Source organism: Gigantopelta aegis, chromosome 15 (assembly GCF_016097555.1).
Source record: "Gigantopelta aegis isolate Gae_Host chromosome 15, Gae_host_genome, whole genome shotgun sequence".
Taxonomy (NCBI): domain Eukaryota; kingdom Metazoa; phylum Mollusca; class Gastropoda; order Neomphalida; family Peltospiridae; genus Gigantopelta; species Gigantopelta aegis.
Window position 1 is genome coordinate 28,082,599 of NC_054713.1, and position 23,756 is coordinate 28,106,354.

The 23,756-nt window shown below is 41.1% G+C and overlaps 1 protein-coding gene across 1 annotated transcript; it reads left to right on the forward strand.

Moving 5' to 3' along the window:
- Positions 1-1,433: 1,433 nt before the first annotated feature.
- On the forward strand, positions 1,434-22,244 carry LOC121390549 (solute carrier family 22 member 4-like). The gene is made up of 10 exons (XM_041522385.1): positions 1,434-1,531; positions 3,979-4,274; positions 6,801-7,006; positions 7,842-8,057; positions 9,804-10,037; positions 11,549-11,683; positions 12,121-12,203; positions 17,840-17,960; positions 19,873-19,945; positions 21,723-22,244. Exons 2-10 carry the CDS (start codon positions 4,005-4,007, stop codon positions 21,900-21,902), a joined length of 1,518 nt encoding a protein of 505 aa, XP_041378319.1. The 5' UTR covers positions 1,434-1,531; positions 3,979-4,004; the 3' UTR covers positions 21,903-22,244.
- The last annotated feature ends 1,512 nt before the right edge of the window (positions 22,245-23,756 follow it).

A 23,756-nucleotide genomic window follows, 5' to 3' on the forward strand; every position in this document is an offset into this window, starting at 1 on the left:
GGGTGGTGTTCGAATATGAACCAAGTGGACCTTTTTCTATTTTGTTTTTGCACCACCAGAAACTCCATATGTATAAACCTGTACGTTTTAGTTCTGAAAGCGGACCATTTGCTTCAGCGGGGGGGGGGGGGGGGGGGGGGGGGGGGGGGGGGGGAAGAGGGGGGTCGTCCGAACCCCCGAACCCCCCTAGCCTACGCCCTTGCTATGTATAAATAGAGAATCATACATGAGCGCCCGTTAGATCTCATTTATCTCACAACGAGTTGTTTTAAAATGTATCTAACGAGCGAAAGCGTAGCCCAGTGGTAAAGCGCTCGCTTGATGCGCGGTCGATCTAGGGTCCATTGAGCTATTGCTTGTCCCAGCCAGTGCACCACGACTGGTATATCAAACCCGTGGTATGTGCTATCCTGTCTGTGGGATGATGCATATAAAGCTCTCTTGCTACTAATGGAAAAGAAATGTAGCGGGTTTCCTCTCGACTATTTGTCCAAAATGGCCAAATGTTTTACATCCAATAGCCGATGATTAATAAATCAATGTGCTCTAGTGGTGTAGTTAAACAAAACAAAGTTTAACTTTCAACTTTGCACTGCTTCACGACACATTATCGTGATCCGATTATAGAGTAGGGGTTGTGACAGGCGGCCATCTTAGAAATGTATCCTTATTCTGTTCAGTCAAAGTCCCATCTGTTTCAAACGTCTACAACATAATCACCGACAAAGAAGTGGAATGAATTTTTGACACGACCTGACAACACCTAGAGATACTCTCTTAAAGGCATACTGTCACAGATTTAAGGACCTTATTTCTCTAAAAATGGATAATAAATAAATATTACATTAACTGTTAGAAACCAAATCTAGCTATCGCATCACCTTAACTGAACCATTGATGGAGTGAAATCCATGTCAACCCTCTCGGCAATTTTAGCTTTTGAATTATGGACCATTGCCATAATTCGATTATTTTTACAAAATATCATTAATATCAAGAAATATTTAAATGAGGAAATATCGTTTGACAATAGACTAGAGCTTGTCTCGATGACCATTACTTCTCAGACGAACGTGCGGTTTTTTTTCAGAATTATAAAAAATTGCATTTTGGGGTATTAGAGAAACCTCGATGACAAGAACCACTTCAGGTGTACGAATATGAATATTCTAAATAATAAAATGTAAGTATTTCTAATTTAAATTATCAAAAACGGCTTTAATAGTCAAAAAAAAATATGTCGTAGTATTTAAAAACTAGGGTGTATCGCTTAACAAATAGGTAATTTAATATATTTTGTTTCAGTTTGCAGTATGTGTTGTCTCCAACTATAAATGATGCACGGACATGACGGTTACTGACGTTTCATATTCTCATCTCAATTAAAAACACATGCATATGTAAATTTGGCGGCCATTGTCATTGCGTGTATTCGGCGGTCATTGTCATTGCGTGTATTCACAGTAACAACGCAGGAATGTCAGGTCTCGACGGATTCTAGGCAATTTTGCCCTGTTGAGAAAATAAAACAGTAAGTAGTGAATATACGATTGAGAGAGAATCGCTGTTAGTACCGTTTGACCATCTGGTAAAGGCTTTATTAAACAGCCGAATGATTTTATATCTCAAGGTCAGTGTCTCGGGAAGATATTCCTCCAGTATCTGGCTGTATTATTTTGATGTTTTAAATAACAGTTCACATATTAACTTAGTTTTGTACTCCATTTTCACGTATTGTCTTTTGCCTTAGCATGGGAGAATTCCTCTTGTCATTTTCCAGGGTAATTTTTTCAAACCAGTCTTCCACTTAGCCACCTCCTTTTGGTGTTTCTCGTTGATCACCACTCCCCCATTTCTCAGTTTAGTTGTAAACAGGTAGATACATCAATTAATCAATACCATTTTGATTAGAATTGGAGGAGTTAGTTCTCTGGCTCCGTATTCATAAACGTACTTAAGTCAAAGTATGATACTTACATACATACTTTAAGTATGTCGATAAGTATCATACATTGACTTAAGTACGTTTATGAATACGGAGCCTGAAGCTTAATTGGTATAACTGATTGAAATACAGTATGGAGATTAAAAGTTTGTTTTGTTAAACGACACCACTAGAGCACATTGATTAATTAATCACCAGCTATTGGGTGTCAAATATTTGGTAATTCTTACATGTAGTAATCAGAGGAAACCTGCTACATTTATTTCTAATGCAGCAAGGGATATTTTATATGCACTTTCCCCACAGACAGGATAGAAGATACCACGGCTTTTGGTATACCCATCGTAGTGCACTGACTGGAATGAGAAACAGCCCAATGGGCCCACCGACGGGGATCGATCCAAAACCGATTGCGCATCAAGCGAGCGCTTTACCACTGGGTTACATCTCGCCCCTCATGGAGACTAAAAAATCGACTTTATTCTCAACCTCTCCTTTCGTGGAACAAGATATGATCAACTTCCGTGAACACCGACTGTCATTGAATCGGCCATTGTCGTACGAGGCACTAGTGTCGCATGGTGTCGCCTTTTGTCACTACGCCAATGAAACTGGTAATTCGGGGGGGGGGGGGGGGGGGGTTCGGGGGTCGAAAACCCTTTCCTTGCTCGAGCAAATTCTCTTTTTCTTTCAATACACTTTCCGGGAGATAATGTCTTGGCAAACCCCCCTATAAACTTGGCACGCCACAGTCTAGATCCCTCCTTGCTAAATGTCCTGCACACCTCCTGTTAAGGCTTCTATAGATTGGATGCGGCGTGTGCGTGCGGTCTCCAATGTTGCGTCTGATGCGTCTTCCGCTTGTGTTTTGGGCATCAACACCACATACGATTATTTTATTGCAGCTGGTCGTGTGCGTTTTGCAGACGCACGCATCCAGTCTAGACGCTTTCATTGAAACTAATGTATTTCGATTTTATTATGTGTTTAGCTGGACCGCACGCACGCGCCGCGTCCAGTCTATATGAGCCTTTAGTCACTGTTGTGATATGGGGCGTGACGTAGCCCAGTGGTAAAGCGCTCGCTTGATGCGCGGTCGGTCTGGGATCGATCCCCGTCGGTGGGCACATTGAGCTATATCTCGCTCCAGCCAGTGCACCACGACTGGTAATCAAAGGCCGAGGTATGTGCTATTCTGTCTATGGGATGGTGCATATAAAAGATCCCTTGCCACTAATGGAAATATTTAGCGCATTTCCTTTCTTAGACTATATAATATGTCAAAATTACCAAATATTTGACATCCAATAGCCGATGATTAATAAATCAATGTGCTCTAGTGGTGTCGTTAAACAAAACAAACTTTTTATTGTTGTTTTTTTGGTGCATATAAAAGATCTCTTGCCACTAATGGAAAAATGTCGCGGGTTTCCTTTGAACTTTCTTAGACTATATGTCAAAATTACCAAATGTTTGACATCCAATAGCCGATTATTAATAAATCAATGTTCTCTAGTGGTGTCGTTAAACAACAAAGAAACGTTTTGCAGACGCATGCATCGCACTCATCCAATCTAGATGCTTCCATTAAAACTAATGTATTTCGATTTATTATTTGTTTAAGGTGGACCGCACGCACGCGCTGCATCCATTCTACATGGGTCATTGTTATTATATACTTACTTAATCCTCTTCGTGTGCGGTCAAACATAAGGCCGACACAAAAGAACGCCAATGTTGTCTGTCCGTTGCAAGCTTCGTCACCTGGCCCCAACTCCACCCAAGAGCCTTCATTTCCCGCTTCACCGATCTCCTCCAGGTCTCCTTGGGTCTCCCCCACATTCTCTTGCCACCAGGAGTCGAGCGCATGGCCACTCTTGGGGTGGATGTCAGTGGCATTCTGTAGACGTGTCCAATCCATTTCCATCTGCAGCGTTTAACCTCGAGAGATAGAGAGAGAGATGCGCTGCATGCCTGTCCTTTCATGGAGTTCCTTGATGGTCATTGTTATTACATGTTTCTAATTCCTATAGGTGGAGGTGTTCGCCCGGTGATCACCATGCATATTGAGAATCTGATCGATGAGCTCGGAGGTTTCGGCCGCTTTCAGCGACTCTTTGTCCTCTTCTTGTCCACCATGAAAATACCCATCTCGTGGAGCTTATTGATGATGGCCTTCGCCGGAATTGAACCTGATTGGTTCTGCCTGTCACGTGACGCAAGCTCAAACTGGACGTCGACCAATGAGACAGCTGGCAAATGTTTAAAAAATACCAGTATCTGTGGAATCCGAAAATTTGATGAGGAAATGATTACAGCTGTGAGTCAGGTAGGTTTGTATGGTTTTTGTATTTATACTAGATATAACCCGTTCAGCCCATAGCCACTTCTATCAAATTAAATGGCAAAGATGGCGGCTTCCATTGCTGTTGAACGCAATATTTAGCATGATGATTGTACAGAAGTCGATGGACTTGAGCGTAAAATGATCCTTGTGAAGTGTGGTGTCGGGTAAGTACAAAAAGGCCGTCGGCAGTACATATGAAAAGAGGAGAATCGGCCAGAACGATTGTAAATTGTTAAAGTGGCCTTGCCTATTATATTATAGATAATTATATAATTTCGTTTACATTTGTAGAGTATTATTTTACATTCGTATAGATTTATTCAAAAATAAGAAATGCGATAAATGAAAGTATACACATACGCACACACACGCACACAAATATGTATACGTACACACATACACGTATACACATATGCACGTATATACACACAAAGCCATATTCAAACACACAAACACTACACACATGCACGTTTACGCGCGCACACACACAATTACACACACGCGCGTACACCATACATATATACATTATACGCATGGACGCTAAACGCACACTGGATGCTTTATTAATATGTAAATAAAAAACAATGGGTATATCAATGTTGGGTAACCAATTAACTTATAACAAGGCTAGGTACCTAATTAACTTGTAATGGATTATTCCCAGACTTTTCTCTTACTATCACTAATCTGCTGTCCTGGGCCCCGTTCCACGAAGCGATCTTAGCCCTAAGATTACCTTAAGCGCATAACTACTCAATGCACTTAAGTTGATCTTAGGGCTAAGATCGCTTCGTGGAACGGGGCCCTGGACGGACGGTCCGGATAGAAGAGGTGTGCTGCCAGGACAGCGGCTTGGAATCTAATTGGTTATAAGCACGACAAAAGGTATAAATTAATTACCTATTTCCAGTGGGGTCTGGTCTGCGAGAAACAGTGGATCACTGGCTTTATTATCGCTTGTAACAAGGCTCGTTACCTAATTAACATGTGATGACCTAATTAACATGTGGTGACCTAATTAACATGTGATGACCTAATTAACATGTGGTGACCTATTTCATTCGGGTCTGGTCTGCGAGAAACAGTGGATCACTGGCTTTATTATCGCTTGTAACAAGGCTCGTTACCTAATTAACATGTGATGTCCTAATTAACATGTGGTGACCTATTTCATTCGGGTCTGGTCTGCGAGAAACAGTGGATCACTGGCTTTATTATCGCTTGTAACAAGGCTCGTTACCTAATTAACATGTGATGTCCTAATTAACATGTGGTGACCTATTTCAACGGGTCTGGTCTGCGAGAAACAGTGGATCACTGGCTTTATTATCGCTTGTAACAAGGCTCGTTACCTAATTAACATGTGATGACCTAATTAACATGTGGTGACCTATTTCATTCGGGTTTGGTCTGCGAGAAACAGTGGATCACTGGCTTTATTATCGCTTGTAACAAGGCTCGTTACCTAATTAACATGTGATGACCTAATTAACATGTGGTGACCTATTTCATTCGGGTCTGGTCTGCGAGAAACAGTGGATCACTGGCTTTATTATCGCTTGTAACAAGGCTCGTTACCTAATTAACATGTGATGACCTAATTAACATGTGGTGACCTATTTCATTCGGGTCTGGTCTGCGAGAAACAGTGGATCACTGGCTTTATTATCGCTTGTAACAAGGCTCGTTACCTAATTAACATGTGATGACCTAATTAGCATGTGGTGACCTAATTAACATGTGGTGACCTATTTCATTCGGGTCTGGTCTGGTCTGCGAGAAACAGTGGATCACTGGCTTTATTATCGCTTGTAACAAGGCTCGTTACCTAATTAACATGTGATGACCTAATTAACATGTGGTGACCTAATTAACATGTGGTGACCTATTTCCAATGGGGTCTGGTCTGCGAGAAACAGTGGATCACTGGCTTTATTATCGCTTGTAACAAGGCTCGTTATCTAATTAACATGTGATGACCTAATTAACATGTGGTGACCTATTTAATATGCAATGACCTAATTAACATGTGATGTCCTAATTAACATGTGATGACCTATCTACAGCTGGGCCTGGATTGCGAGAAGCGTTGGATCACGAGGTTTATTATCGCTTGTAACAAGGCTAGTTACCTAATTAACATGTGATGACCTATTTCATTCGGGTCTGGTCTGCGAGAAGCGGTGGATCTCTGGCTTTATTATCGCTTGTAACAAGGTTCGTTACCTAATTAACATGTGATGACCTAATTAACATGTGTTGACCTATTTAACATGTGATGACCTATTTCCAGTTGGGCCTGGATTGCGAGAAGCGTTGGATTACGTGGTTTATTATCGCTTGTAACAAGGCTATATCTAATTAACATGTGATGACCTATTTCATTCGGGTCTGGTCTGCGAGAAGCGGTGGATCTCTGGCTTTATTATCGCTTGTAACAAGGTTCGTTACCTAATTAACATGTGATGACCTAATTAACATGTGATGACCTAATTAACCTATTTCCAGTGGGGCCTGGTCTGCGAGAAACGATGGATCACGGGGTTTATTATCGCTGTACAGATGGGCGGGGTTCTGCTCGGGGCCGTGGTCGCCGGGCAGGTCGCTGGGGCGTACGGCAGGAAGAACGTCATCGTCGCCGCTATCGTCGTCACGTGCATTGGAAACGTCGTCAGCGTCTTCTCCACGTCGTGGGTGATGTTTACGGGACTTAGGCAAGTACTGGTACCACATACATTGTTAGCAGATACCATATACATTAATACTTGTATCTATCTAGCCCGTACCATATACATTATTAGTTGTGTCTATCTAGCCCGTACCATATACATTATTACTTGTATCTATCTAGCCCGTACCATATACATTATTACTTGTATATATCTAGCCCGTACCATATTTATTAGTTGTATCTATCTAGCCCGTACCATGTACATCATTACTTGTATCTATCTAGCACGTACCATATACATTATTACTTGTACCTATCTAGCCCGTACCATGTACATTATTACTTGTATCTATCTAGCCCGTACCATATACATTATTAGTTGTGTCTATCTAGCCCGTACCATATACATTATTACTTGTATCTATCTAGCCCGTACCATATACATTATTAGTTGTATCTATCTAGCCCGTACCATATACATTATTACTTGTATCTATCTAGCCCGTACCATATACATTATTAGTTGTATCTGTCTAGCCCGTACCATATACATCATTACTTGTATTTATCTAGCACGTACCATATACATTATTACTTGTACCTATCTAGCCCGTACCATGTACATTATTACTTGTATCTATCTAGCCCGTACCATATACATTATTAGTTGTGTCTATCTAGCCCGTACCATATACATTATTACTTGTATCTATCTAGCCCGTACCATATACATTATTACTTGTATCTATCTAGACTGTTTCGTATTTTGCACATTGATTACTTCCAGCGTCATTCTAAGGGTGTATAGGGCCTAGCTGTAATTAACAGAAAGTTGTTTAAATAGACCGTTTCGTACTTTAGACATTAATTACTTCCAGGGTCGTTCTAGGGGTGGCCGCTGGCGCCATGCAAGCAATAAACTACATTTATCAACTGGAATTCGTCAACCGGAAGTGGCGCGTTGGCCTGGTTGTCATTCCGGCGTTTCCGGTTGGCGTTATCCTGGCGTGTCTGATGTTCTGGCTGTCTCCTAACTTCATCCACCTCCACATAGCGGGCGCTGTCATCTCACTGCCCTACGTCATAGGATGTTTGTGAGTTACTGCAACTTTATCTTTTCTGTCTTCTTCATTTACTTCTTTTCTTTTTCCTTTTTTTCTTTTTAATTAATTTGTTTTATATTATAAGTTTTAAATATGTATTGTCTTCAGAATATAATATAGTAGTGACACCTTCTCGTACTTTCGTTCCAGCCAGTGCACCACGACTGGTATATCAAAGGCCGTGGTATGTGCTATTCTGTCTGTGGGATGGTGCATATAAAAGATCCCTTGCTGCTAATCGAAAAGAGTAGCCCATGAAGTGGCGACAGCGGGTTTCTTCTCTCAATATATGTGTGGTCTTTAACCATATGTCTGACACCATATAACCGTAAATAAAATGTGTCGAGTGCGTCGTTAAATAAAACATTCCTTTCTTTCCTTCTTGTACTTCTTCTCCTGCCCCCACCCAACTAAGTTCCAACAGAGCAAAACGTAGAAGCATCATACTACTAGTGACAGTCAATATGAAATTATTGTTGGACAACGTATGAGGAGCTGGCGTAGTAAATATATTGTTATTGTTCAGATTAATGTATATTTTAGTGGAACACTAATAGAAGAAAACGTCATTTGCATAATTTTATGACCTTCACGTTTAACACAGGTATGGACACGATCTGAAGGAAGGAAAGCAAAGAAATGTTTTTATTTAACGACGCACTCAACACATTTTATTTACGGTTATATGGCGTCAGACATAATGCTTAAGGACCACACAGATATTGAGAGAGGAAACCCGTTATCGCCACTTCATGGACTACTCTTTTCGATTAGCAGCAAAGGATCTTTTATATGCATCATCCCACAGACAGGATAATAAATACCACGACATTTGTTACACCAGTTGTGCAGGTGGAACGAGAAATAGCCTAATGGGTCCACCGACGGGGATCGATCTTAGACCGATCGCGCATCAAGCGAACGCTTTACTACTGGGCTATGTCGCGCCTCCTAATCCGAAGAAGGTTACAACAATAAAAAAAACATTATAAGATGATAATTGTATCCTATCTTCTGGCTTTAAGTAAGTGTTGATGTGTTAAACAACCAACATATGTATCTGTTTACGTTCATGTTAAACTGGTGTCATATTCTAGAACGTCAGAAAATTTTCTTGATTTTAAAAGTAGAGTTATAGATAGGATTGTAGAAACCTATTAGCATTTGCCCATCCAACACACTGTTGTTTTTCTCCAAATGTAAAAACAAAATCGTGTTTGGAGCCATCCATAGATTTCAAAAAATAATAATAATAAATAAAATATGTGCTTGTGCCTTCACCAATTCTTTCAGATACCGTTCTTACGAGCCTGGGTATGAAAGTATCATCTAAGCTTGGTTTCCCTAAAATTTGTAACGTCGCAGACCAACATAGATTGAAGCAGACTGGCGTAGATCATAGAAAACATTATGGAAACGCAGTAGCATTGTGCATTTTTTGCGTCGATTTGTAATGGATTGGCGTCGAATCGGGATAGTGTAGGTCTGTCGCAGAACGTCTGCGTCGATCTGTGTCGGTGTACGCCCGTTACAGATTTTATGAAAACCAGGAACCATGCTTTAAAAAACTTTAGAGTCTAGACTCAAAATATATAATGACGTCACATGTATACAATTTGAACGACGTGGCCATGGCGTTAAAGTATCAGACTCTATTATGTACAGTTTTGAGTCTACACACTATGCGTTTTATAAGCCCAGGCCAGGTTTTACTTTGACTCGTCGCTTTGTTTCCAGTTTTATGCCAGAGAGCATTCGATGGCTGGCAGTGAAGGGCAGGGTATCCGAGGCCAAGGCGCTCGTCACACGAATTGCCCGGATCAACGGACGGCCCGAACCGGACACTACGATACTGGAGAAAATCGCAGCGGAAGAGCAGAGAAACCACGCCATGCTGATGACGTACAGCTACCTAGACCTGTTCAGAACCAGGCAGTTGGTCAAAACTACACTCATCCTTTGCTTCAGTTGGTACGTTGATGAATACTTACTTCTCCATTGAACAATTAAAACTTGATTTACTATTACCTAGACCTGTTCAGAAACAGGCAGTTGGTCAAAACTACACTCATCCTTTGCTTCAGTTGGTACGTTGATGAATACTTACTTCTCCATTGAACAATTAAAACTTGATTTACTATTATCTAGACCTGTTCAGAAGCAAGCAGTTGGTCAAAACTACACTCATCCTGTGCTTCAGTTGGTAGGTTGATGAATACTTACTTCTCCATTGAACAATTAAAACTTGATTTACTATTACCTAGACCTGTTCAGAAGCAAGCAGTTGGTCAAAACTACACTCATCCTGTGCTTCAGTTGGTAGGTTGATGAATACTTACTTCTCCATTGAACAATTAAAACTTGATTTACTATTACCTAGACCTGTTCAGAAGCAAGCAGTTGGTCAAAACTACACTCATCCTGTGCTTCAGTTGGTAGGTTGATGAATACTTACTTCTCCATTGAACAATTAAAACTTGATTTACTATTACCTAGACCTGTTCAGAAGCAAGCAGTTGGTCAAAACTACACTCATCCTTTGCTTCAGTTGGTAGGTTGATGAATACTTACTTCTCCATTGAACAATTAAAACTTGATTTACTATTACCTAGACCTGTTCAGAAGCAAGCAGTTGGTCAAAACTACACTCATCCTGTGCTTCAGTTGGTACGTTGATGAATACTTGACTCTTTCTTGAAGGTACTGTTCCTGTTCAAAATGTCTATATAGACACTGAACAAGGTAGGTTGAATACTTACCTCTGCTTAAACGTATTGTTCCTATTCAAAACAATGAGACACTGAACAAGGAAAACTGGATTCACGATTACCTAGACTTTTTCAGAACCAAGATGCTGGTCAACACTACATTCATCTTGTGTTTCAGATGGTAGGTTGATGAATACTTAACTTTCCTAAAAGGTACTGTTCCTGTTCACTATGTCTATATAGACACAAAATTGAAACGGAATTGTTACTTAGATCTGTTCAGAACCAAGCAGTTGGTCAACACTACACTCATTCTTTGCTTCATTTGGTAGGTTGACGAATGCTTAACTCTCCTTAAAGGTACTGTTCCTGTTTAAAATGGCTATATAGACATTGACAAAATGAAACGAGATTCATCGTTATCTAGACCTGTTCAAAACAAAGTTGTTGGTCAAAACTACACTCATCGTGTGTTTCAGTTGGTAGGTTGATGAATACTTAATATATCACAATGACCATTGATTGAGCATCACGAACAGCTATCTCTCTCTCTCTCTCTCTCTCTCTCTCTCTCTCTCTCTCTCTCTCTCTCTCTCTCTCTCTCTCTCTGTGTGTGTGTGTGTGTCTCTCTCTCTCTGTCTGTGTCTCTCTCTCTCTCTCTCTCTCTCTCTCTCTCTCTCTCTCTCTCTCTCTCTCTCTCTCTCTCTCTCTCTCTTGTCGTTATTGTTTGTTTGTTTGTTTGTTTGTTTGTTTTTGTTTTGCTTTTGTTTACAGGGCTTCTAGCTCCATTGTGTTTTACGCAATCAGTTTTGGTGTCGCCGATTTGTCTGGGAATTTCTACGTGAACATGTTGTTAATGCAGGTTACTGAATTCCCTGCCCTTATGTTGGTGGTTGTCATAACGAGCTGGTACGTTTTTCTGTCTGTTTTAAAATCCCATTGTACGTTGTTTATTTATTAAAACCCGATACACAACAGGACGAATTGGGGTATTGGTTAAAACCTCTAATGAGATTTGTGTTGAAATTGAGTTTGGGTTAATGTTTTGGTTACATTAGTTCCTTATTTGAACGTCACAGACTCTCGCTTCACTCTATTGTATCTGTATCCATATGTATTACAGGTGTGTAAGATAACCAAATTTGGTGTCCATTTTCAAGGGCTGAAACTAGGATCAGCGACTTTAAAACCTCTCTGGGGACAACACCACCACATAATTGCTCAGAACAATTGTTCTATTTGCTTTATTATATGACCTTAAAAAACTGAAAATTGCAGAGGTCATTCGCATTATAGAATTCATTTTTGTAAGCTAGGCATATATTACTTTTTTTGTCTGTTTTAAGTATTGGTCGACGATGGACATGCGCAGTGGCATTTTGTGGGACAAGTGTATCCTGTTTTGTGTTGGCGATCGCTGTAGTGTATGGTAAGTAACTGATCGATATAAGCAATCAAACACGATGATGCTAATGAAAACTGTAGCGACTTTCCCCTGAAAAATGTAATTCAGAAGTATCAAATGTGTTACGCCGTTTCCACAGCCAGCGGTCATGGGATACCTATATCTTACAAGTTATTTAAAATCGTATCCAACTCGTTTTTGCTCGTTAGGTACTTTTTTGAAACTACTCGTGTTTGCTCGGTAGGTACGTTTTGAGACAACTGGCTTTTTGCTCGTTAGATAAACTTTTCAAGTAACTCGCTTTTGCTCGTGAGATACATTTTGAACAATTCGTTTTTGCTTCTTAGATACGTTTGAAACAATTGTCGTTTGCTCGCCAACTACGTTTTGAAAGAATTCGCTTTTACTCGTTTGATACGTTTTGAAAGAACTCGCCTTTGCTCTTTAAATGCGTTTTGAAAGAACTCGCCTTTGCTCTTTAAATGCGTTTTGAAACAACTTGCTTTTGTTCGTTAGGTACGTTTTGAAGCTCGTTAGATCTATTCTTTTGAAACAATTAATGTTTACTCCTTAGATACACTTAACAAAAATGGCTTTTGTTCGTTAGATACTTTTGGAGTCAACCCTTTGACCCCTGGCCTCTTTAAACTATAAGGGGATAAATTGCTCAGATTTGTTGTTCTATTTGGTTTGTTAAATGACAACGGGAAACAACAATGACCAGTGAGTGATCTGAATTGCCTTACCTGTGCCTCTTTCCCTGAAATAGTTGGCCTTGCAACATGCTGTTTTCCAGAGATTATACAATAATAATGATGTTATTATTATTACTATTATATTTTGTTATATTTATGTTTTTGCAACCAAAATAATCAAAATAGTCAGGTATTTATGCTTGGGTGAATAACAAGCATTTAAAAACAGTTATACAAATATTTTGACTATGTTTAATTATCCATACTAATGGGTATGTTAAGACGCTTTCAGGCCGTCAAATACAGTGTTAATAATTGATAGATCTAAGTTCACGTCAACACACTTTCCAGTACTTATACTACGAGCAGTGATTTTTATCAATATTGTTTTACAACAGATCTTTACGGAATGCTTAAGTGACAGAAAAGTAAATTGTTTTTAGTATAAGTTAACTAGTGGTAAATTACCCATATATGTTTATAAACTTTACACAAACATGAAGCATTATATTATAAAATCAACAGCTTATATAGCATTAAGATATGTGTAATAGGGTGGATAATTTCTTATTTATGTTCCAGTTTTCGTTTAAATGCAGACTCTAACTTACATCTGATGTGTGTGGGTTGTTTGTTTCTTTACGGGGGAGGGTCTTCTTGCTGTTGTGGGCTGGTGAGTACCACCAATGAAATTGTAAATACGTAACAGGTCTAAGTAGCAATATGGTCAAGCCATTTTCAAGTATTAAGCTTTCATCTGAAGGACAATTTAACTGAAGGGCGCAAAAAGACATTTAGGCGTTTTATCCTTACCCATTAAAAATAAATATTGTAAAAAAAAACAAAAAAAACCACACCCAAACCAACAACAACAACAACATAATGTTTCATCCATTTTGGCCAAACTACTGCTGTGCAACACTTAAACTACTGATGTAGTAAAGGCGCTTGGGTTGACATATTACTATGGCATCAGAATTAAATTTGCATGATAATCTTTTCCCAGAGAAATACTCGCTTTTCCTGTTCGGTTATGGATGGGGTACTCATGTAGACTGCTGCGTTTGGGAAGTGGCACAGACCCAAGGACCCCCTCTGGTTGCGCCAGTGGGTTAGCCACCGATTCTCAGTACGTCAGTACCATATTGGACTCGGCTTGTACTAGAAGACCGTCAGTACGTACCGAGTGTTGCAGACGTTAACAACGCTACACTGCGACTTGTATACCAAAGACCGTAATGTGTTTCAATCTGTCCGTTGGAAAATACATTTAAACAACTTCACGTCTCATATTCCAAATGCCGTAGTATGTGTAAATTGTCTGTTGCTAAATGTTTTGGGGTTGGGTTTTGTTTTTGTTTTTGTTGTTTTTTAAAACATCAATCTGCTATTGAGACGTAGACCATTTTAACTGATAATGGATAAGTCCAAGATAATATACACTGTTTTTTGTTCTGTGATCATAATAGCGTGCTTGCACCTAAAATGGATCTGGCCAAATCTAGTTTAAAATAGGGAAAAGAAAAGAATCAGCCCACATGTACAGTAATACAGGGTCTTTCCTAGCTAGACAAATAGGGGTACTTACCTCCCCGCTAGTCCCTGTTGAATAAAGAAGGAACTCTTTTTTTTATTTAACGACGCACTCAACACATTTTATTTACGGTTATATGGCGTCAGACATATGGTTACGGACCACACAGATATTGAGAGAGGAAATCCGCTGTCGCCACTTCATGGGCTACTCTTTTCGATTTGCAGCTAGGGATCTTTTATATGCACCATCCCACAGACAGGGTAGTACATACCACGGCCTTTGATATGCCAGTCGTGGTGCACTGGCTGGAACGAGAAATAGTCCAGTGGGCCCACCCACGGGGATCGATCCCAGACCGACCGTGCATCGAGCGAGCACTCTACCATAGGGCTACATCCCGTCCCCGCACCCCTGTTGAATAAAGGCACACACTTAAATTATATCATGATTTGGCCACTCTACTTGGTTGGTCTGATGATGGCCGGAATACCCTCAAAATTGAAGTTTTTTCAGAGTCCTTTTTAAAAACGAGTACATAATTGAACCTCTCTAAACCGGATCCCTGTTAATACCGGACATTTTTATTGGTCCCAAGGGTGTCCGGTATACAGGGGTTTCACTGTATATATATATATATATATATATATACTAAATTTTTAGTATTCACTAATAACTCATTACTCGGAGTTTCAGGCTCCTCGCCTTCATCAGATGAGTGTTTATAATTGTGACAGTTAAGGTGACGTCACGCTGTGTGTACGCGGCGGTGCGCTCCTGACGTCATGGCACGTCAGTCGTGAGACTCTCGGCTTGTTGCTGTGGCGGCATTTTGATATGAGTTCTGTCCTTTTGTTGAGTAGCTTGTCTCCTTTTTCAAATAGTATTGAGAGCTTCTCCTCGATGCACAGGTTGCATTGTCCCGAGCTGCGTTTCCGTGTGTCCGATTTCCTGACGATTTCCCAATTGATGTGATAGGCGGTTTTTTTTCGTTTGAGTTCCCAGATGTATTTTGACAGTTCTGTCTCTTTTTCATAGCGTTCATATTTGAAAGATTTAGTGTGGTTGTTAAACCTCTCCTTGAATGTACCTCCAGCAAGACCTATGTATGATCTGACAGTCTTACCAGATGCCACGTTTGCCCGGTATACGAGGGAGCTAGTTTGGCAGTTGCCGTTCAGGGGGCATTCGTTCTTCTGTCTGCAGTTACAAGGCTTTTTTTGTGCGGGATCGGTTGAGCTCTGGGTGATTTTCGTGTTGTGGCTTTTGATTATTGCTCCGAAGTTTTTCATGCAGCTGTAGCTGATTTTCAGGTTGTTTCTGTTGAACAATGTGTGGTACTTGTGATTACTTGGGAAATGCTTGGATATCAATTTGATGAACACGCTACCGACGTTTGTCTTCACATTCTTGCTGAATGGGGGGTTGAACCATGTCATTTTTCTGGGTCTTTTCCTTTTCTTTGTGTCTGGTTGTTCTCTATGTTTAGGCGGGTCGTATTGGATGTTTACTGTGTAGCCACTTGCCCTCAGCGCTTTGCTGTACCCTAGTGCAGCTTCCGCGAAGTAGTCTTCATGGGAAGACAGAAGGGAAATTCGTTTGCCGATTGATTTTGGTATTTGCTTCGTGATTGCGGGTGGGTGGTTTGAGCTGACGTTGATGTAAACGGGTTCGTTGTTGGGTTTCCTGTAGGGTTTGTGGCAGTCAGTTTCAAGGTTCAGGGTGATGTCCAGATAGTTGACTATTTTCAGGTTGGTCTGGATGGTGATCTTTAGGCCAAGATCTTTGAATATTTTGATGAGCATTTTCCTCATTCTGTCTGCTTGGCTTCCTGAACTTCTGCGTAGAACTGCTAGACCGTCATCTCTGTACAGTCCGACGTTCATGTCGGGGGTATTTGTTTGAATTGTGTGTAGGATGAGGAGTCCTACTAGTTCGCACACTTCCGCTCCATCATATCCGCCCATGGTGACGTCGAATGCATTGGGAGTGTAATTTTTCACCCATGGCTGTTCTTTGTTGTCAAAAAGTAGTGATTTTCTTGCATGCATGATAGTTGTGTATTCTATATCTGGGATGACTGTATATTTCTTCGCCCATTTCAATGCCTTGTCGAGTAGTTCAGGTGTTATGGAAGGGTAGAAGTCCACAATGTCGAATACGAGGAAGGATAGTTCTTTTTTATCATGCAGAGCTGAGAACCATTCAAGTACAGCGGAAGTGTTTCTCCATTGGTTCATTTGCGTCTTGAGTCGTGTTTCACTGTTTATTCGGTCTAACATAATTTTGCTGATCCTACCGATTTCGCTTTTTGCTGGATTGATGAGTCTGCAACTTGGATTAGTGGCAAAATTGTCCTTATGATCTTTCAAGGTGATGAATGCTCGGGTCTCTGCCATCTTGTCTATTCTGTCACGTATTCCTAGGGCATTGCTGACGTACTCGAACTCTGTGTTGATATCTTCGATTGTTTGGTCGTCTGCATGTTTGTACTGGAAAAGACCCAGAAAAATGACATGGTTCAACCCCCCATTCAGCAAGAATGTGAAGACAAACGTCGGTAGCGTGTTCATCAAATTGATATCCAAGCATTTCCCAAGTAATCACAAGTACCACACATTGTTCAACAGAAACAACCTGAAAATCAGCTACAGCTGCATGAAAAACTTCGGAGCAATAATCAAAAGCCACAACACGAAAATCACCCAGAGCTCAACCGATCCCGCACAAAAAAAGCCTTGTAACTGCAGACAGAAGAACGAATGCCCCCTGAACGGCAACTGCCAAACTAGCTCCCTCGTATACCGGGCAAACGTGGCATCTGGTAAGACTGTCAGATCATACATAGGTCTTGCTGGAGGTACATTCAAGGAGAGGTTTAACAACCACACTAAATCTTTCAAATATGAACGCTATGAAAAAGAGACAGAACTGTCAAAATACATCTGGGAACTCAAACGAAAAAAAACCGCCTATCACATCAATTGGGAAATCGTCAGGAAATCGGACACACGGAAACGCAGCTCGGGACAATGCAACCTGTGCATCGAGGAGAAGCTCTCAATACTATTTGAAAAAGGAGACAAGCTACTCAACAAAAGGACAGAACTCATATCAAAATGCCGCCACAGCAACAAGCCGAGAGTCTCACGACTGACGTGCCATGACGTCAGGAGCGCACCGCCGCGTACACACAGCGTGACGTCACCTTAACTGTCACAATTATAAACACTCATCTGATGAAGGCGAGGAGCCTGAAACTCCGAGTAATGAGTTATTAGTGAATACTAAAAATTTAGTGTACCTGCTCCACTAACATTGTGTTGAGCACTTTATGTCCAATAGTGATAACAAATATATTACTATATATATATATATATATATATATATATATATTCTTATTGTATAATTGTTTTGATCTATTCTTTCAGTGCCGTCAGAAATCGAGGGTGTCCTCATCACAGTGCTGGCCATTCTCGCTAAAAGTTTACTCATTATAGCCTGGCACGGACTGGAGGTGTTCTCGGCAGAACAGTACCCCACGGTTCTCAGGTGAGAGCGTATACTACTAAACGTTTACTCATTATGTGTGGCCCGTAACCATATGTCTGACGCCATATAACCGTAAATAAAATGTGTTGAGTGCGTCGTTAAATACATGTAAAACATTTCCTTCCTTCCTTCATTATAGCCTGGCACGGACTAAACGTTTACTCATTATAGCCTGATACGGGTTGGAGGTGTTCTCAGGTGAGAGTGTGTACTACTAAACGTTTACTCATTATAGCCTGGCACGGGTTGGAGGTGTTCTCAGGTGAGAGTGTGTACTACTAAACGTTTACTCATTATAGCCTGGCACGGGTTGGAGGTGTTCTTAGGTGAGAGTGTCCCACGGTACTACTAAACGTTTACTCATTATAGCCTGGCACGGGTTGGAGGTGTTCTCAGGTGAGAGTGTGTACTACTAAACGTTTACTCATTATAGCCTGATACGGGTTGGAGGTGTTCTCAGGTGAGAGTGTGTACTACTAAACGTTTACTCATTATAGCCTGATACGGGTTGGAGGTGTTCTCAGGTGAGAGTGTGTACTACTAAACGTTTACTCATTATAGCCTGGCACGGGTTGGAGGTGTTCTCAGGTGAGAGTGTGTACTACTAAACGTTTACCCATTATAGCCTGACACGGGTTGGAGGTGTTCTCAGGTGAGAGTGTGTACTACTAAACGTTTACTCATTATAGCCTGGCACGGGCTGGAGGTGTTCTTGGGTGAACAGTATCCCACGGTCCTCGGGTGAGAGTGTGTACTGCGTGCGTCCTACTGCAGCTATCATATCAGGTTACTCATTATAGCCTGGCACGGGTTGGAGGTGTTCTCAGGTGAGAGTGTGTACTACTAAACGTTTACTCATTTTAGCCTGGCACGGGTTGGAGGTGTTCTCAGGTGAGAGTGTGTACTACTAAACGTTTATTCATTTTAGCCTGGCACGGGCTGGAGGTGTTCTCGGGTGAACAGTATCCCACGGTCCTCGGGTGAGAGTGTGTACTGCGTGCGTCCTACTGCAACTATCATATCAGGTTACTACGTTTTGATATCGTGGTTATTTGGCGAGATTTATATAACGGTGCAACAGGCTGTTACACCGTTATCGAGCCGAACCAAATAACCATGTTTAATTCAAACGCTGAGCAAAGAATGGAGAATTGAAAAATTAAAAGGTAGTTTGATGTTACGGGAAGTTATATTTATATATGCTGTTCACCAATCACTGCTGTAAATGGATGTTTCAAAAATGAGGAAACGACTTACCTGAAAATTTAGCAAACATCCGTTGTGCGCAGAACATCTTTCCTAATAACGTGCTAACCCACTGTCATGCGCAGAATTCATTTCCTAGTAGCCTGATAACATATAGCAACGCCAAGGTTATCATGCTAGCAACGGAGGTGTTATCAGGCAGTGACATAATAACTCTTCGAATTGTCATGTAGGGGTTATCGGGTCACAGGAAGCACTGAAAATGCAGAACCCAATTTTCAGTTGTCATTGCAATCGCTTGTGTGAGGTTGCTATAAAACACCCGATAGCCTTGTTATGTATACAATTTTGAGGTTATTTATTGCCATCCAAAATACATCCAGTTATACAAAATCTGTTAAATGTATTTTGTTTTCGTCATAGCCGTTTTACAACTACAAATCTGATTTCATCCCGGTCTTGTAGTGGCTACGTTATCGGCTGTATGGTTGACAGGTATTGGGTTCGCATCTTAGTGCCGGCTTCCACCGAGAGCGAGTTTTGGTAGCTCAATGGGAACGTTTAAAGCCAATAATGAACCACTAACCCCTGTGCAAAACAGACAACCCAAATAGCCGAGGTTATGGTAGGTTAGGTATGGCACACATATTTAATAAAATGTTTTAAGATTTGTCAAATCAATTTTTTTCCTTATTCTATTTTTCAGAAATCTGGGAATGTCGGCTTGTAGCTCGGGAGCCAGAGTTGGTGGAATTATATCTTCACAAGTGCTGGCTCTCGTAAGTGACGCATACAAAACTTATAAAACGTAAATGGTGTAGGGGAGATAATTCTATTTTCAAAAGGACTAAAAATAATGAGTTACGTGGTCACCTAGACCAATCAATTCCGATTGTCGATACTATATCAATGTATTTCAATAAACTTTAAAATTAATGCATTTAGGCAGTCTACATCAGAGGCGGATATAGGGGGCCCCAGGGGCCCGCCCCCCCCCCCCTCTTAATTTTACGATAGTTATAATTTTATTATATGTTAATTTTCTTTTTTCTTTTTTTACGATCCCCCTCTAGACTTCCCCCAAAGTTCCCTTGGCATTCCACCTTATGTCACTGCCCTCCCCCCCCCCCCCCCCCCCCCCCCCCCCCAAATGGATTTTCTGCACATATAAACAGAATGGACCCTTGCATTTAATATACTTGCAAGAAAACGAAGTGACAGGATATTTAATATTATTAGGCTAGTTTTTACACAATGATTTTATTAGGAACAAAACCTGAGCTGTACATTGCTTTCAATGACTAGGCTACAATAACACATCATAACAATTTTACACTAAATGTTAAAAATATAAATTTATTGGGAATAGATAATATATAGTATTTGCGTGAATAAATAATATCACATAATATTACCTATCAGAGTAGCTATTGCAGTTACTGCGTTCTGCTTACCTTGAAATATCATACAGAAGTATTTGATTCGCTACAGTGTTGTCTCCGGTGGAATTCCAGAATACATGAGCTATATAGTTATTGTCTTTTAAAGTGCTATATCTTATTTGCAAGTACTATATGTCGGTATTTTTATATTTATTTTTTTATAAATAGCTACAAATTAATCTGTCCTACACATATTTGCATAAATAATTCGAAAATGTCGAATTTGTAATGTGCTTTTTCACGTCGTAAACAGTAGTATACTGATGAATTGTGTGTAGAAAAAGAGTAAACATAAAATTCTAGTAACGAAACAGCATCTAGAAAGGAAACACCGGCCTCGGTGGCGTCGTGGCAGGCCATCGGTCTACAGGCTGGTAGGTACTGGGTTCGGATCCCAGTCGAGGCATGGGATTTTTAATCCAGATACCGACTCCAAACCCTGAGTGAGTGCTCCGCAAGGCTCAGTGGGTAGGTGTGAACCACTTGCACCGACCAGTGATCCATAACTGGTTCAACAAAGGCCATGGTTTGTGCTATCCTGCCTGTGGGAAGTGCAAATAAAAGATCCCTTGCTGCCAATCGGAAGGGTAGCCCATGTAGTGGCGACAGCGGGTTTCCTCTCAAAATATGTGTGGTCCTTAACCATATGTCTGACGCCATATAACCGTAAATAAAATGTGTTGAGTGCGTCGTTAAATAAAACACTTCTTTCTAGAAAGGAAACATAATTATAGCCTGTGCGATCACTAGCACGTCAAGACGAGTCAATAGTTAACCTGTCGATCACTACAGTGGCGGATCCAGAAAGTCCATTTGGGATGGGGGCAATGACATGTGGCCGAAGACAAACGTTCCCGAAGTGATTCCTCGGATCCCCAACGTAAAACAAAAATTAAAATATATATATATATATAACTGTCGCAAAATTATGGGGGGTGGGCTCCTGTTGCCCCTTAGATCCGCCACTGCTCTATTATCTATAATAAAATTAGTTTGTTGTACATTTGATGGCCATTTTGTCCAAGGTACTATCTTTACATTTCAAAACAAAAAATGATGTTGTTCGCTATGCAGCTATGATACATCTCCTTTAATTTACACCAAATAATTTCAGGGCCAAGGGCGTGACCTGATGGCGCCCTACCTTGTGATGGGCGTGGTCAGTTTTGTGACCGGTGCGGTATGTCTGCTTTTACGCGAAACCAAGGGCGAGGCGCTGGAAGACACACTAACAAGAGTGAAGACGGAAACAGTCGCGGAGGACTATGAACTGCAGACACCGTTAACAACATAGAGTAGTGCAAATACTTGATCATACGTTCAGGTTCTACTAGGCATTGTGCTTATTTCATGTCGCTGTATTAAGACATCAAAGTAACCAGAAGAAAAACAATGAGTTGCACGTGTGTAACCTAAAGCTGCAACCCAGAGTATATTTTAACAAGGGCGGATCAAGGGGGACATGGCGACCTATTTCGTCTAAAACATTGAAGTACCTGGGCAGGGAGGAAGTGTTTCATTTAATGACGAACTCAGCACATTTTATTTACGGTTATATGGCGTCGGACATTTGGTTATATAGACCACACAGATATTGGATACTGAGAGAGGAAACCCGCTGTTGCCACTTCATGGGCTACTCTTTTTCGATTAGCAGCAAGGGGTCTTTTATATGCACCATCCCACAGACAGGATAGTACATACCACGGTCTTTGATACACCAGTTGTGGAGCACTGGCTGGAACGAGAAACAGCCCAATGGGCCCACCGACGGGGATCGCTGTACCACTGAGCTACGTCTCGTCCCAACCCCAACCTCCACCCACCCCAAAGTACCTGGTTTTTTGTTCACAATTTACGGTTTTTATAGGAGTACCCTTTTCAGGAAGCTGGTCCATTTGCCCTTTTGCCCTTGACCCCCTTCTTAAAATAGTTCCTAGGTTCAGCCTTGTTTTGGTACATTTATAATTTAATCAATCACTAGAAATATATCACCCCGGTTACGTTTTCAATCGTGAAGTGCAATTTTTCAATTTAAGATTGGTTTCTACCTCCAATCTAGGTCATATACAATGTTAGCCATTATCATTCATGGATGTCCTGTTTCTGTGGTCATTAGTTATACAGTTAATGTTCTAAACAGATAATGTATATGTATAATGTATCAAGATGTGTATATTGCATGAATATATTTTATAGCGAAACACACGAGTTTATTAAAAGTGTTGATATTATTGACTTGTGTTTTCTATTACATGCAGTAAACGATGTTATTAATTTTTTTAAACAATATTTATTCAAATAAACGGAGTAAACTCTATTAACGTACCTCTATCCAATTAAGGCAACCGGCCTCGGTGGCGTCGTGGCAGGCCATCGGTCTACAGGCTGGTAGGTACTGGGTTCGGATCCCAGTCGAGGCATGGGATTTTTAATCGAGATACCGACTCCAAAGTGAGTGCTCCGCAAGGCTCAATGGGTAGGTGTAAACCACTTGCACCGACCAGTGATCCATAACTGGTTCAACAAAGGCCATGGTTTGTGCTATCCTGCCTGTGGGAAGCGCAAATAAAAGATCCCTTGCTGCCTGTCGTAAAATGAGTAGCCTATGTGGCGACAGCGGGTTTCCTCTAAAAACAGTGTCAGAATGACCATATGTTTGACGTCCAATAGCCGATGATAAGATAAAAAAATCAATGTGCTCTAGTGGCGTCGTTAAATAAAACAAACTTTACTTTTTACTATCCAATTAAGGTTCAGGCACGTCTCTCCCACACCCAGTGTCTGGCATGACCAGTGGTCGAGTGTGGATCAGCAAGGAAGGAAGGAAGAAAAATTGTTTAACGTGTACATTCAGAGCAAGCTGTTGTAGCGCACGCCTGTCCTGGGCACAAGGGCCGGCCTCAGCCGGCTCTTCCGTCACCAGGACAGGAGAGGGTTGGGGTGGGCAGAGGAGGAACCGCCTGCACTAGCAGGTGCAAGGGAGCACCAGCAGCCCGACCGTAGTCGGTAACAGGCTGTGGATCAGCAATTCCAATTCCAATTCCAAAAGGGTTAACGTGCACATTGAGAGCAAGCTGTTGTAGCGCACGCCTGTCTTGGGCACAAGAACCGGCCTCGGCCGGTTCCTCCGTCCAGGACAGGAAAG